General features: G+C 42.0%; 1 protein-coding gene across 3 annotated transcripts in view; it reads right to left on the bottom strand.

Annotated features, from left to right (window-relative positions):
- Window positions 1-397: 397 nt before the first annotated feature.
- Window positions 398-15294, bottom strand: part of IGF2BP1 (insulin like growth factor 2 mRNA binding protein 1) — a 68818-nt gene continuing 53921 nt past the window's right edge. For 2 of the 3 annotated variants that reach the window (XM_051994749.1, XM_051994751.1), the window contains 7 exons: window positions 15078-15213; window positions 13599-13721; window positions 13049-13168; window positions 12286-12360; window positions 11319-11450; window positions 10700-10813; window positions 398-7459 (listed from right to left, as the gene is read on the bottom strand). In XM_051994749.1, the coding sequence (XP_051850709.1) occupies window positions 7367-7459; window positions 10700-10813; window positions 11319-11450; window positions 12286-12360; window positions 13049-13168; window positions 13599-13721; window positions 15078-15213 (793 nt within the window). In that variant the 3' untranslated portion in view covers window positions 398-7366. The remainder of the gene's footprint in view (window positions 7460-10699; window positions 10814-11318; window positions 11451-12285; window positions 12361-13048; window positions 13169-13598; window positions 13722-15077; window positions 15214-15294) is intronic. The other variant, XM_051994750.1, reaches the window with a different exon arrangement.

Below are 15294 nucleotides of genomic sequence, written 5' to 3'. Positions count from 1 at the left end.
AATTTTATTTTCTTTCTCATTTTTTTCCTCGTTGCTATGATTTTTCTCATGCAGCAAGATAATTGTATAATTGTGTATGCCTACATTGGATTTACAGATATTTTTTTTACCGTGTTTAACATATATTGGGATTACTTACCATCTAGAGGAGGGGATGGGGGAAAGGGAGGGAAATTGGAACACAAGGTTTTGCAAGGGTCAATGTTGAAAAAAATCATCCTTGTATATGTTTTGAAAATAAAAAGCTTCAATTAAAAAAAAAAAAAAGAGGTGCCTGAATCTGGATAATTAAAAAACTAATGAACATCTGGGATTCTGACCATCAAATGATGAGACTGACCCTCCTTTCTCCTTTCACCTGATACCAGTAACCAACAGAATGCTAAATACACAGTGGTTTGTCAGTATAAGTTTCTTTTTATTTTAAAATGGAAACAGTGGAGTAAAGCGGTTTGTGGCTAAAACAACCTTCACTGGAAAGAAAACTGGAGCCCACATAAATCAAAAGAACAAACTCCAAAAGTCTGAACCAGCTGCCCCGCCTCCCCAGAGGACAGAGTAAAGGACAGGGTTAAAGCAGAGGGTATAGGGAGGGTACAATCAGAAAGAAAGGTCATTTACAGTCAAGTACAACTTCCCAAGGCAATACAATCACATAGAAAGAGGGTAGCACTTAAGTTGAGACACATTCAAAACTACAAGCCCCACTCCACCCCCAACCCCTTTCTTAAAAATTCTTTTCTCCAATGAGGAGGGAGCAATGACATGGAGCATTCATGAGGGTAGGGGTGGGAAGGGATGGTTCATGGCCTGTGATATTCTGCCAAGGCCAGGATGTTATCAGTGGTGGTTGTAGGAATTGTGTATTTTTTTTTTAATAAATGAAGTGGAAGAATCCAGTGGGGATTCAGGTATTTCTTTTAGGTATTACCTGCCAGAGTTAGTTTACATTGCTATACATGAAGTTGCGAAGAAAAGTTTTACTACACAAAAAATATTACATTAAAAAAAGTTCCTCCCCCCTTACAGGCGCAATGGTGGGTAAGGCGTGGAGCCCTCCAAAGCAATGGCTTTTGTGGGGTGACCTGATTCTCAGGTGTGTTGGGGAGAGAGAAGTGAAAAGGGCCCAAGCGAGGCCCGCCAACAGGATAGGGGTGGGATCCACTGTAGATAGTTGGGGAATGCTGTACCCAGAAATCGAATATCTTCAGAGTGGGGGCTGGGAGGGGAAAGTTGCAGAAGATTGCAATGTATTTAAGGGAGGGAAAAAATTACTGGGGGAATGTAGACAGTCTATTGAATATTGGAAAATGTCTTTTTTTTTTTTTTTTTTTTTTGGTTTTTATATTTTTGGAAAGTATTTTTAAGGTAATATTTTTTTTTCTCTTTGGAAAAAAGAAATCTTTCCCCCATCCCTCCCCCCACCCCAACCTACAGTCTGTGGAATTGCCACTATCTAATTTTTCTATTGTTTTGCTAAGAGGTAGATTTTTTTTAAATCAAAATGGGTTTTCTAGGAGGGCCACTGGAGGGTGTGGGGGGAGGGGGATTTGTCCAAAGGGAGTTCCCTCAGGACGAGGAGAGCCTGATAGGGGGAGGGGTTCCCTTCAGCTCCCAGGTGGGGGTTCCTGCACCACCTCCTCTCCCCACAGAGCAAAATGATCCCTTAAGAAAGGGGTTATTTGAGGGCAGGGGGATCGAGGGAATTTCAAAGAAATCTCTCTTCCCCTCTTTCCACCTTTTGGGCCGAGTGAATGGTAGGTGAGAGGTCAAGCCCCAATCTCAGCCCCACCAAAGCTTCTCCTCCCTCTGCCGATCCCTCTTTTAAAGCAAGACGGGAGACAGGTTGAAGAACTGGAGGTGAGAGTAAGGTGGGGCTCCAGAGCAAGGAAGGTGGTGGTAGTGGTGGTAGTGATGGTGGTGCCCTTGGTCCAGCCTCCAGATCTCCTGGGGGTGAGGAGGGGCTCCTGTGGCCCTGCCAATCCCACTCCCACCCTACCAAGTTATCACGTGGAGCTGGGGCCTCATCTGGTGTTCTCTAGGCAGCTGGGAGGGTGGATCCGTTCACCCGTTCATCCGTAGTCCCTGCTCTTCCTTCCAATCTTATTGTAAGGATTGAGGTAGTTAGTCCATTTTTACTCCTAGTCTCACCTGTGGTTACGTGCTCATAAGGAGCTTCCTGCTTATTCCTTAAGAAAAACATTCTGTCTTGTTTCTTTTCTTTGTCTCATCCTTCTGGGAACAATACTCTCATGGCAGCCCTACAGGACGGCACTGCCAATAAATCCTGCCCCAGGGATGGTGCTAAATAAAAGCCAGCGGAGAGGTGGGGAGGAATGGGATAAGGATCTGGTTTCTTGCCATCATCCCTTCCAAAACTCCCCTCACTCTTCCAAATCCATCTTCAGTCTTGAGGCGTCCTTCCTGTTCCTGGGCACCCAAATGAGAAGCCTTATGTATCTGAAGGAAAGAAACTGAAGTCTTCAACTGGTGTCATTCCTAGTCTGTGTTCAGGATAATTATTCTGCATCTAAAGGATGGATGTATCTGGGAGGAAAATGGCTTGTGTCTATCCCCTACGAACAGAGGGATGGTTCTTCTACCTTTTTGTTATTTACTAGTGCCTTGCTGGGTAAAAAGGCTTCCTGTCCCCTGAGTTCATACTTAGAAATACACTAAATTGTTATCCATTTGAATATTTACCCCAGAGTGAACTGAGCAAGAGGGAAAGGGAATCAGAAAGCTCAGAAAAACACTGGAGATGGAGGGGGAGAAAGTGAGGGCTCCTCCTGCTTCCACCTGAGTAGAAAGTCAGGTAGAAGTCTGAGAAGCTGTTGCTAATCCCCAGAGACATCAGGGGAGAGCTCTGGGCTCTTCTCTCACATCCTCCCCACCAACTCTTCCATCAGGCTCGGTGAGGTAGTTAAGTAGCATTTCTGTTCCCCCATTTGGCAGAGGGCTATGTTGGCTGGGAAGGAGGGGGGATGAGGAGAAAGAAGTTGATGGGAGAGTAGGGAATGGTGCTCAAGCTTTTTTTTTTTTAATCTCCCCTACAAACCTCAGCTTCTTCCCTTAACCAACACTGCCTCCACTTTGCTTTCCAGTGAAGCAAGAAGCAAAGTGGTTGGGCAGGAATGCTCAGATCTTCAGAGCCCTCAACTCCCTGTCATTCCCAAAAGTGCAACCAGGAGCCAAATGACCATAAGGAGGGGGGCAGCCATTAAGGTAGGCCCCCTTTTGAACTCTCTATCTGTGGCAAAAGCTCCTCCAGCATGTCCCCCACAGAACTTTTGCCTCATCTTTCAGCAATCTACAATCCCAGACCCGACTTCTTCCAGAGCCCTTCTCCAACAGGCACACCAAGGGATCTGAGAATAGGTCTGGAGAATAGTTATTGCCTTCTTCCAGAAATGGTCACTCTCTCTGTCAGTCTTTGGCACAGAGGAAAATGGCCACACAGAACCAGTTCTGCTTGGTAGTGGAGCAAAGGAAAAGCTCCTGTTTCCCTGATATGTGGAGAGTTCAGGGAAGGGGAAATAATAAGATTAATTTTTCTTTCTTTCTTTTTTTTTTTTTTTTTGATGGGGTAAGGAAGTTGTGAGGTGGTAGGATGAGCATCTCACAGGGGTTGAATACACAAGCCAAAAAAGGACCCAGCCTTAGACCTTTGGGTTGAACCCTTGGAAATCGGTCTATGGGTGGGATTTGTGAGAGATGGGAAAGGATGGGATTGGCAGATGCAGCTTCAAAGTAAGTCAGTGGATCAAACCATTCTGTTTTTCAATGGGATTCAAAGAATTAAAAACAATATCCTAAGAGAAGAGATGGTCCTTTCTTAAAAATATATAGAATACATATGTATCTATCTCAGCACAGAAGTGGCTTTTTAAAAAGTCGCCTTTATCAAGTCATTTCATCCAAGTCTCCCAAGTGCTTTTAGCCAGTTTGTTTTCTCTTCTTCACCAACAGGGAAGTGAAGGCACCATGGGGAGCGGGCGAAAGAAGAGCCCTAATTACAATTAGCCAATGGGAATAAGAAGACCCCACCAAAGCAGAGCCTCTGATCCCTTTGCAAACCTTCTGCTATAACCAAAAGTCCATATTCCCCGGGAGTTTCACCCGCCCCCCATTTCCCTGCTAGGCAAACTAAGGCTACCTATGAATGTATGTCTCACTCAGTTCAAGTGAGTCGTGTATTACAGTCAAAGTCCCCACTCTGCTCTCCCCAAGTCACCAAGATTGGCAAAAAAGGGAGAAGGGGGTGAGGAGGTGAGGGGAATAGGATCCCAAGGAAAATGAACGCTGCAACAATAAGATGTCAGATATACTGTGGGGTATTTTTTTCTCTGATAAAACAGTCTGAACCAGGTATCAAAACATGCTTGCTGCTGGAAATTGGCTTTAAATTATCAACTGCCGATGTCTGAATAAACTGTTTTCTGCTTCAATTAGGAGGAAGTATGTAGAGCCAGAGGTTGAAAGAAATTGGGAGACCCTTTTTGCTATTGGGATAGGCAAGGAGCTAAATTACACTGGCCTTATCTGTCTCAAAAGGCTGTTTGCGTCATCTCTTAGGAAGAGATGGATGTGGAAGCTTGGGAAGAGGCCGGAGAAGGTGGGGCAAATCTGTGACAGCCAATGGAAAAACTGTCCTGCAGTAAGGGCTCCGTCTCAAAAATTGCCACTTGAGCCCCACGATCACCAACCTAAAGACCAAAAATGCTCCAAGCCAGGTTCCATGTTTAAAATCTGACCATTCCAATGAAAAGGAGGCGAGGGACTCTGGGAACAGGCAATGGTTTCTGTTTGTCCCTACAGGTCGAAAGTGAGAGGAGCAGCAAAGATGGAATTGGGTCAAAAAGAACAAAGACAATGCAACTATAGTGAAAAACCAGGTAGGCCTCTCTTTGGGGCAGATGGGTCAACCCTATGTTTTGTTTTTCTTCTGTGCATAAAGTCTTGGCTCCCAAATTTTAGACACAGATAGACTGGGGGAATTTTTAGAGGGTTGGTTTGTTCCGCTTTTGATTTTTTTTTTTTCTCCTCGATAAAACAGAGGCAATATTTGCAAAATATTTCAACAGTGCCACAAGTGGGGGAAAACCAGCTGGAAGGGTCTTTGACCAAGGAAAATGAAGAGTGGGGGGAGGGGGGCAAAAGGGGTGGGCTACTAGACGTGCTGCTCTTGATGAGGGTCATTGTGAGACCTTCCATAGCACATTGCATTTTATTTCCCAGAATTTGGGCAAAGAGCCAGATAGGCAAAGTTTCTTTAGCTGGGGCAAACAGTTTTTGGACTCTGAAAGTCAAAATAGAGGTGGAGCAGTTTAATCCCACACCACTTTCAGTATTTTCCCTAGCTCTGCCCCAGGAAAATTCCAGCAGTTTTTCTCCCACTAGGCCTGTTCTCCATTCAGAGTTCCTATCTGGTGACTGGCTCATGTATAAGAAATTTATGAAACGTAACTTTCTTCTTTTTTTTTTCATTAAAAAAATAAAATATTCAAGACTATCAGCTTCTTTTGCTTTTTTGTTTTTCTCTCTTATATAAAATATCAGCAAGCCAAAATAAGAAAAAAAAAAAAAAGGGAAAAAGGGAACAAAAAGAAAAAAAGAAAAAAAAAAGGGTGGGGGGGGATTGGGGACAATTGCTGAGGTAATTTCATACCTTGAGGTAGTTTTACTATCACACACAGCATCACCTGACTCCACCCACATCTTGGGTTTTGTTGCAAGGTGGGAAGGAAGGTAACTTCATGCATGTGGCTTTCCCACAGGTGCACAGACCTTCCTCTCTTCCCAACACACGCGACAGCATTTTCCAGGGTGTCATAAAGTTCATCACCCAGCTTGGTGTCCAGCAACAATCAGCTAATTAGGTGGTACCCAAGTTGGTCATTTCCTCCACCACATAATGATGGGTCTAAATGAAACTGATAGCTGCTGCCTTCCTTTGGCCTTGTCAGTGTTTCCAAACCCATGTCTGTTAAACCTGGGAAGGTGAATTTATTTCTGATTCACCCTTTCGTTCCCAAGGTATTAGACTATTATTAATTTTTTTTTAGCACCTTTTCTTTGGGCCAACAGCAGCCAGGGAGGGCATAAGCTTACAGTCACACAAATAATCCATCAGGAGAAAGTAGGAACAGCAGCTTCCCTTTCTGATGGGCTGATTGTTGAGGAACACTTGCCAGTTAATGGACTTAACATTTCTATGGAGCTCAGGGTAAATAGAAGTCAAAGTCCCATCCTCAGAGAGGGAAGAAGAGGGACTATTCATCTCCTCATTTTCCATGAGCTTTCCCAAGACCAGTCAGTGCTCCCCAAAGCTTTGTCTGCTCCCCTGATACCAGAGGAGAGACTTGATATCATCTCATCCCAACCACAAGGGCTAGGAGTGGGAAGCACCACAGGATTACCCAGGTCCTCAATGGAGCTGAGGCTTTGCCAAGGGGAACTATCATTTCCCCTTCTTGATTCTCACATCCAATTATTAAAACAGACTTTTAAAAATATAAAATCAGCCTAAGAGTGATGGGAATCAGGGATGGCAGCTTGACCCCTATCATGGACCCAGCACAACATACGTGGATCCATGTAGTAAAGAAGGAGTTTCATGAGGGAAAACCCTAATAAGGGTTGGAAAAAATTTCTCCCCAGAATTACGTGCTTAAGATCAAGCCCAAATGACTCTCTTAAATGTGGATCATTGTAATTCAAAGTGTTTTTTTTTTTTTTTTCCATTCTATTGAGTTTAAAGGGTAAGAATGATTATATTCTACTCCCTGGGATAATGGACTCTCCCTTTAGAGCAATATTGAGATACCTAGGGCTATGGACAACATATATCAACAGTTCCCTTTTTTCCATTATAAGGAAGATGAAACCAACATGACTAAATATAGTCCACTGAGGAATGAGGGTCAGAATACTTTTATCAAATGAGAGGTAAGATTTGGGGGTATTGTTTTCAAAAGCAAATGACGTTTCCAAGAGGTTCCCCCTCCTCAATATGGGGCATTCATATTTGGGATGCTCACACAGGATATTCAATAAGGGATATTTCTATTTCTTTCATGATGTAGGAGAACAAGAGCTTGAATATAACAATCCACATTTAAAAGCAATTGTCACTGAGCTATAAATTTGGAAGAGGAATGCCCAGGGGAAGGGCAAACAATAAGTTTGAGCCAATTGGTTTGATCTTTTAGAATAATCAGCCTTCCTTATTGAAACATGTTTTAAAGGGTGGAAAATTCTGATTCAATCCTTGATGGTACCTCCCTGATTCCCACTCATTCTTAAGCTTGCTGCTCTCTTTTGATTTCTACTTTTTCTGTCCTGGGCCAATAGGGTAGGAGGCAGATCATTTCCTCCTTGGCTGGGTCTGGTTGTTCTGTCCCTTCTGGTGCTGTTGCTTCACCTGAGCAAGGATGTCTCGGATCTTGCGCTGGGCCATCTGTCCAGGGGAGAAAATGAATAAAAATGAGACAATGTTCGAGGGGTGTCGGGAGCTCAGACTCAGACACACAGGGTTCTGAAGACAACCACAATTGATGGGGCAGTGGATCAAGCACCAGCTTTAGGGTCAGGAGGACTTGAATTAAAATCTGGCCTTATAACACTCAACACTTACTAGCTGTGGGACCCTCAAGAAGTCATTTAACCCTAATTGCCTGGGGGAGTGGAGAAGGGGGAAACAAAGAAAATCACAGCTGGAAGAAGGCAATAGACACCGGGTACCATCCCCAGTCTCCAAGTCTGTCAGCTCATTCACTAGCATTTCAAGCCTCTTAATTCAAGAGGAGGTACAAACTCATCTTACAGAACCAAATACTTAAGGAACTTATAGGCAGAGATGACATTATATATTGTTAGATGGTGCCATCAGTTTATTTACTGACACTCAAATCACCCTCTTCTCTCTAGGATCCATCAATACTCCCCCCTTCTGGTTCTCCTCCTACTGGTCCTACTTATCTTGTTCAGTCCTTTGCTGGATACCTTCCTCCCTGTCAGGCCCTAAAAGCAGGTGATTCCAAGGGCTCTGACCTGGGCCTTCTTCTCCCACTTGGTGATCTCCTTAGCAATCAACGATTCAGTCAATTATCTCTATGATGATTATTCTCAGATCAGTTTATCTCACATCTATCTCCTATCCTCTAGATTTTCATCTCTAATTTCACAATAGACACTTCAAACTGGATGTCTCATAGACATTTTAAACTCAACAAATCCCAAACTGAACTCACTATCTTTCCATACCTACCTCTCCCCTTTCTCACTTCTGAATTTCTCCATTATTGCCCAGAATGCCATTAGCCTCCAAATCATCCAGGATTACAAGCAAGGGCTCTCCTTCACACATAGCCTCCATACAATGTCACCAAGGTATTTTACCTTTGTCACCATATCTCGTATACTAGAGCCCCTTCTCTCCAAAAGCTGCTACCACTTGTGCCAGCCCTTCCCTCTCCACACTTAGGGTATTTCTTTTTTGGAGGATTGAGGGAGGTAATTAGGGTTAAGTGACTTGTCCAAGGTCATGCAGCTAGCTCACACAATTAGTAAAAGTCTGAACTAGTAAATAACAAATGTACATTTTCCTCAAAAACTATTTTTCAGAGAACTCATGCAGACGGCAGAAAAAGCAATACAAGGACACTCTCAAGGCCTCTCTGAAGAACTCTGGAATTGAATGGGAGACATGGGAGACATTGGCACAGAACTACCCAGCATGGCGTGCCCACATCAAAGGTGGCACCTTGATTTAAGAGCAAAGCTGAATTCGAGCAGCTCAAAGGCATCTGAGGCCAGATTTGAAAGCAGGTCTTCCTGGCTCAAGAACCAATACATGTCCCCTGTGCTGCCCACCGAGCTGCCCTCATACCCAGACTACTCAGTAATTATTTGACTGGCTTCTCAATCTTAAGTTTCCCCCACTTCACTGTCGAATTAACCTGACATCTTAACTGACATGTTTTAACTTGATCAAAACTCTCCATCTCCAAAGCCCACTGTTTTCCTCGACTTCCCCATGCCTAGAATATTTCGCCTTTATTTCCTGCCTTCCTTCAAGTGCTAGCTAAACTCTCATCCTCTACAAGTCTTTCTGATCCTCCTAAATGCTAGTGGTGGGCAGGTAGGTAGCCCAGTGAGCCCAGTGATAGAACACTGAATGCCCCTGGAATCAGGAAGATGAGTTCAAATTCAGCCTCAGACTTTTTTTTGTTTTTTAACCAATAACACTCAGGGTCACTATGGGATTCAAATGAACAAACATATGAAACATTTTTCAAACTTGAAAGGGTTATTAAATCCAAGGCAATGCCAATAAACTTTGGATAGAAAATGCCATCTGTATCCAGGAAAAGAACTATGGAGATTGAATGTAAATCAACACATGCTATGTTCATTTTTCTGTTTTTTAATTTCTCTTCCATGGTTTTTCCCTTTTTTCTGATTTTTCTTTCCCAACATGATTCATAAAGAAATGCGTATTTAAAAAGTTAATATACATGTACAACCAGAAAAAAAATAAAACAATAAAAGGGAAAAAAAAAGAAAATGAAAAAGAAAGGATTATTAAAATTAAATTTGTTGTTTCTGTTGTTGAAACATTTCAATTGTGCTCAACTCTTCACAATCCCCTTTTGAGGATTTTCTTAGAAAAGATGCAGGAGGGATTTGCCATTTCCTTCTCCAACTCATTTTACAGATAAGGAAACTGAGGCTCAGGGTCACACAACTAGTAAGTGTTTGAGGCCATATTTGAACTCATATATTCCTGACTCCAGGCCTAGCATTCTATCCACTGTACTATCTATAGGACCTTAGGCATTTACTCCTGGTCTTGGACAAGTTACTTGGACAACTGTTTGCCTCAGTTTTCTCACCTGTCAAATGGGAATAATAACAGCAACAATTTCATAGGCTTATTGTCAAGATCAAAGCAGTGAGTATGGATGAATGCATATGGGTGCTTGTAGTAAGGTGAGAAGATTTGGGTTCTTGCTTAGGGCCTGAAAAGCTTTGGATAGATCAGTATACCTGTCTCTAGACCTTATTTTCTGATTTGTTAAATGAAAACCAGATGACCTCCGAGGTTCCTTCTATTTTTACATCTATGATCTATTACTCTTAAGAAGACATGAATAGGAAAAATTACTAGAAAAACTATATCATCTTATAAACTGGTATTGACTCAAATTTTGATTGGTGAATTTTGGAAAAATCAGTAGCACATTTGTGATTTATAGAATCATAGGGAATTCTTTCCAACTTCTAGGATGCTATGATTTAACAGATATTGCTTGGGCATAGAGACTGGTTGAGTTTCTCAGGAGGATTTGAACTTGTCTTCCCAATTACAACCAGGATTTTAGTCTATCCATTCTACCACCCTGACATCAAAGAATTTTATTTGAGAGATTAAAGATGAGGGGAAGAGACAGTAAGAATAGAATCCAAGAATTCCCAATAGCATAGACACAATTGATGAAAGGGGCTCAAGTTGTGTCTTTCCTCAAAAGTTTTCATTAATCAGCAGACACTTTCTTTGGGCCAAAAAAAAAGATGCAATCCAACCAAGAGGCCCAGGAATGGACTTAATCAGATTCCTGAGTCTTTGATGATTCTTACGAACCAAGAAGAGCTTCTCTTCTTGGGAAATCCTAGGACTCCCTCCCAAACTTCTTACCTGGCTAGCATAGAAGTGTCCAATGATCTTGACAATGACTTGCTCATTTTCATCAGGAGTCTGATCTCTGGGCACCACAACTTCAGCTGCTGTCAAGTTCTGCAGCTCATTGACCTAGATTTAAAAAAAGGGGGATGGGGTGGGGAGGCAAGGGCAGATTATTTAGTGGAATAAGAGTGCTACAAGTTAGAGGCAAGGATGAAGCCCTATCAGGATTAAAGAATAAAGAGAGAGCAGAGTCAAAAGGTAAGAAGCAGAAGGAGAGGGGAGATCAAATGGGGCCGAGACATATATTCATCGAAGAGTCAGATGGCTGAGCAATGAAGTCAAAATTGCAAAATAAGGAGAACCATGATGTTTGTTCAGTGAAACTTAGGATCTGAATTGTGGAGTGTGAGAAACAGAGATTAAGTCCATATAGTTATCACTTAGTTCTCTCCACTCCCCATTTTATAGGTAAAGAAACTGAGAGACAGTTAAGTGGCTCATAGTAGTCTATATTTTAATTCAAGTACTCTGACTCCAAGTCCAGTCCCCTGTTCTTCCCGCAATTGGGTGATGAGGTTAAAAACTTCCCATAACCCCTGACTCCCCCCCACCTCCACTTTCTATGACTCACAGTTTTGCCACCTTTGCCAATGACTCTGCCAGCTGCTGATGCAGGCACCCTGATGTGGGTTTCCAGTTTTACCTCTTCCTTAGGACCAAAAAAGTTCTCCTCCTTGAGCTTTCCATAGATTCTTCCTTGAGCCTAGGAAAACAAGTAAAGGTTCAAGCTAAAGTCTTCCTTGGGCAAAAACGATGGCTCTAAAGTGCTGAATTTCTTATCCCCAAAGAAAAAAGTGGGAGAGGGAACAACTAAATGGACAAGTTAGCTGTAGCTGTCTCTATACCTCTCTAGCCTCTTCCTAGACCAGGGTAACCACCTACCCAACTATAATGGGTTTGGTAGAAATGATTTAGGTTGAGTGAGACAGAGTGAGGAAGGTGAACTGGGAAATCTGTTCCTCTTTATTCTCACTCTGTTGGCTAGAGAGCTTGGTAGGATGCCCTACAATTTTCCCATGATCTATACTACCACAGAAGAACAGGAAGGAAGATAGGATAATTGAAGAATGAGTTCTATTACTTTTGGGAATGAATCAAGTATATAAACTGTAACCCCCTTAAACCAAATAACAAGCAATTTGATGAAGACTTGATTCAGGAGGACCTGGAAAGCTGCTCAATTCTCAATTCAGACTGTTCTGCTCTAATGCTTAAGGGTTGGCTAATTCCTACTTTCCCTGGAAGCCAAAGAGAGAAGTGAGAGGTGGGGCTTTTCTCTGAGAACAAAACCCAATGATAAGGAGGAAGAGATTCCTATTCTGGTTGTAAGTGATTAGAGAAAGGGAGATTGGAATATAATGATTTTGAAGATGACAATAAAAAATAAAGCAGCAAACCCTGTTACCCTATGGCCTAGTAAATAAAGCTTGACAATTTGGCAAGTATTTGACAGATAAATTAAGAACTAAAAACAATACATACTCCCTTCCTGAACAACCCCAAACTCATTTCTCCCTCAAAAACTGAAGTGAAAATACCTTAAATTGAGCCTCCGGGGGTCCAGTGATGATGACCATCCGAACTTTGGAATCCGGGGTTTCTGGGGGAGCAATCTGAAAACCCAAACAGACAAGTCAAAGAAACAACTAAAAATACCTTTATCCTCCTTAAAGGGAAAGGGCAAACTTAAAAGACTAACTTTATCCATCACCAAATTATTATTTCCATTGACAAATCTATAGTACAAAGAGCCAAACTAGGCTTCCTGGTATAACTACTGAAAAGCTTGTATCAATGTGATTTCAAATCTTGATAGGAGATTACTCCAATAGAGAAGCTATCCATTCTCACCCTAAAGCTTCCAAGAGCTAATCAGATAGGATTTTAGCTACAAGCAAAAGTATGAATGCGGTAAACACTGATTTCTCTTCCTCCATTAAGCAATGAGAAGTCTTCAACAGAGATGGGCTGTATCATAGTGATTCCTATTAGGATACTAATTGGGACTTGATGACCCTAAGTCCTTTCAAACTACTTTGATTCTTCTATAATGTATTAAATGTTTCTGACCATATTGTTTCTCCTTTTAAAAGGAATCCATTTCTCCAATATGGCCTTCAAAACACAGATGAAAACTTTTTCAAGGCAGGTCTTTGAGTACAAGCAAAAGTCACTATTTGCCTCAAGAAGGAACTGAGTATAAATGAACAGAAATTCCCCAAATTGGAAGTACCTAAAGGAGGGTTAAAGTGAAATGGGATGAACTCCTGCCCCCAAAATAGAAAAAAATGAGCAAATCACCTTGATGGAGGCGCTGGCAAACCTTGAGAGCTGTTTGATGTGCTGCCCCTTCTTGCCAATGATGGCACCCACTGCCTGGGCAGGGATGAATACCTGTACCATCTCCTGCTCTGGGGCCTGCTGTCAAGACAAGAGACATAACCTAGAGGACCTGCTAATGCTCTAAAGTCATTCCCTCACCAAACCAGGCTGGGAAATGATATATATAACCCCCCACCCTACCCCCGCCTCCGCCCCAACTCCTCTTCTTCCTCCAGCATCCCCATTCCTAGTAACTAACTGGACTGGCCAGGAGGCAAGAGTTTCTTTATGTTTTCAACATGGCCAGTGATGATAGGCAATTCCAGACATTAGACTGACATTAGAAAGGTATAGATAAAGATTATGGAGAATGCTGCCATATAAAAGGGTTCCCGCTACAGCAGAGTGCTGGCCCACTCCCCCCAAACACTACTTGGAAGAATTCCCAGGCTAAAGATTTAGCCCTTTAAGAGAAAGAAGCAATAATGAACATCTCAGAAAGTCCCTTGAAAATAATTCTTCTACCTACCATGAAAGAGCTATAAGGGGCAGCCCCTGAGACACTGCTTGGAGGTGGAGGAACAGCACTGGATGAGGCTGGGAAGAGGCCCACAGCAGCCAAGTTGAGGCCGGGGATCAAATGAGATTGTAGCTGAAGAAGAAATGTTGTATGTCAGATAGCAGTTTAGCTGGTCCTTCTCACCCTCATACCCCCATAAACCTGGCCATTTCCTGGCAGATTTCCAAAAGGGACCTTAGTTAGATTACTAAAGGATGTCCACACTTTCATAAATTTGCCTAGATATTTTTTCTTACACATATGAAATTACAAAAACATTCATCCTTTTTATAAATACCCACAGTCTAATTAGACCACATGGACAAATATAAACACACAGCCACTGAGTCAGGAGTGAATTTGAATCTCAGTTCTGCTGCTTACATCTTTTGCAACTTCCCTAGGTTTCTATTTCCTCTCTGTAAAATGAGGTTCCTTTGACCTCCACTACCCATTTATAGCACTCTGTAAAATACTTAAAGACACTGAAAAAATTTTCTCCTAATAAAATATAAATGCAACATAATTCCAACAATGACTATGGGCAATACAAGGCCAGGAACATTCACTTACTCCTTTGTAACTAACTGCTGCCTGTCTGGGAGATGGCTCTGACTAGGCAATAGAATTTTCCCATTTCTGAGACCAACTGACCCTTAGGACAATTACATATGTTTTCATAGGTGCTGCACTTTGACCATAAGCAAACTCATCAGAAAGAACATAAATGAGAAAGGAAAAGTGGGGACCGGGTTATTTCATTAACATCTAAAACTTCCAGCAGAGGAACGGATCAGGAGATCCTGCAAATCATAACTAGTCTGTGCTAGAGGGTATTTTTTGCCCAGGTCTACTTGATTTCAAGGTCAGTATTCCCCACTATATCATACTACCTCTTTAAACCTCATATAATTAACTCTCCAAGCACTTCAAATTCAGAATCCAAGGTTCTAAGGAATATGTTATATACTTGCATATATACATACATACACATATGTAGATTTGTGTCTGTAAATATATACACGTGTTCACACATGTGTATATGTATAGTGTCTGATTTTGTTGCCCTTTTTTTTTTCTTCTTTTGTAGAGAGAAAGGTTTCCCTTTGAAGACTTCTAAGGATCACCCATGGAACATACCCTGGATCTTCTGATTCTAAGACTAACCCTTTACCCACTATAGTATAGTGCCTTTCAAGGAGGTTCATTACCAGAATTTACAGGATACCTCTCTCCTAAGCTCCAAAACTTCATTTAACCCATCACACAACATGCAAGCTCATTCCCCAGCTTCCAATGACTTAAAAAGTTGGAAAAGATTGTTTTTTACCAGAGAACTGATTTCTCTCTATCCCTCCCACAAGAGTTATAGATGGGCAGAAAACTGAAAGGGGAATAGGGAAGGAGGTGGATTTACAACATATTCATTTTATTCCTCTAAATACTCACACTCATGGCTGCAACATCATTCTCATAGGCCTCCCGAACTTTCTTCATAATCTCCTGCTCAGCTTTACAGCAGTTCTCAATAGAGCCCTTAACTGTAATGGTCCTTTCAGGATTGTAAAGGGTCAAGTCCTGCAACCTGAGGAGAGAAGTCAAGAAAAGAAGACTTTAACAACTACTTCTCACAGATAAGCTCCAAAAAAAAAAATTTTTTTTAAGT

Source organism: Antechinus flavipes, chromosome 4 (genome assembly GCF_016432865.1).
Source record: "Antechinus flavipes isolate AdamAnt ecotype Samford, QLD, Australia chromosome 4, AdamAnt_v2, whole genome shotgun sequence".
Classification (NCBI taxonomy): Eukaryota; Metazoa; Chordata; class Mammalia; order Dasyuromorphia; family Dasyuridae; genus Antechinus; species Antechinus flavipes.
The sequence above is the reverse complement of the archived record's forward strand: the minus strand, read 5'-3'. Positions and strand labels throughout refer to the sequence as shown.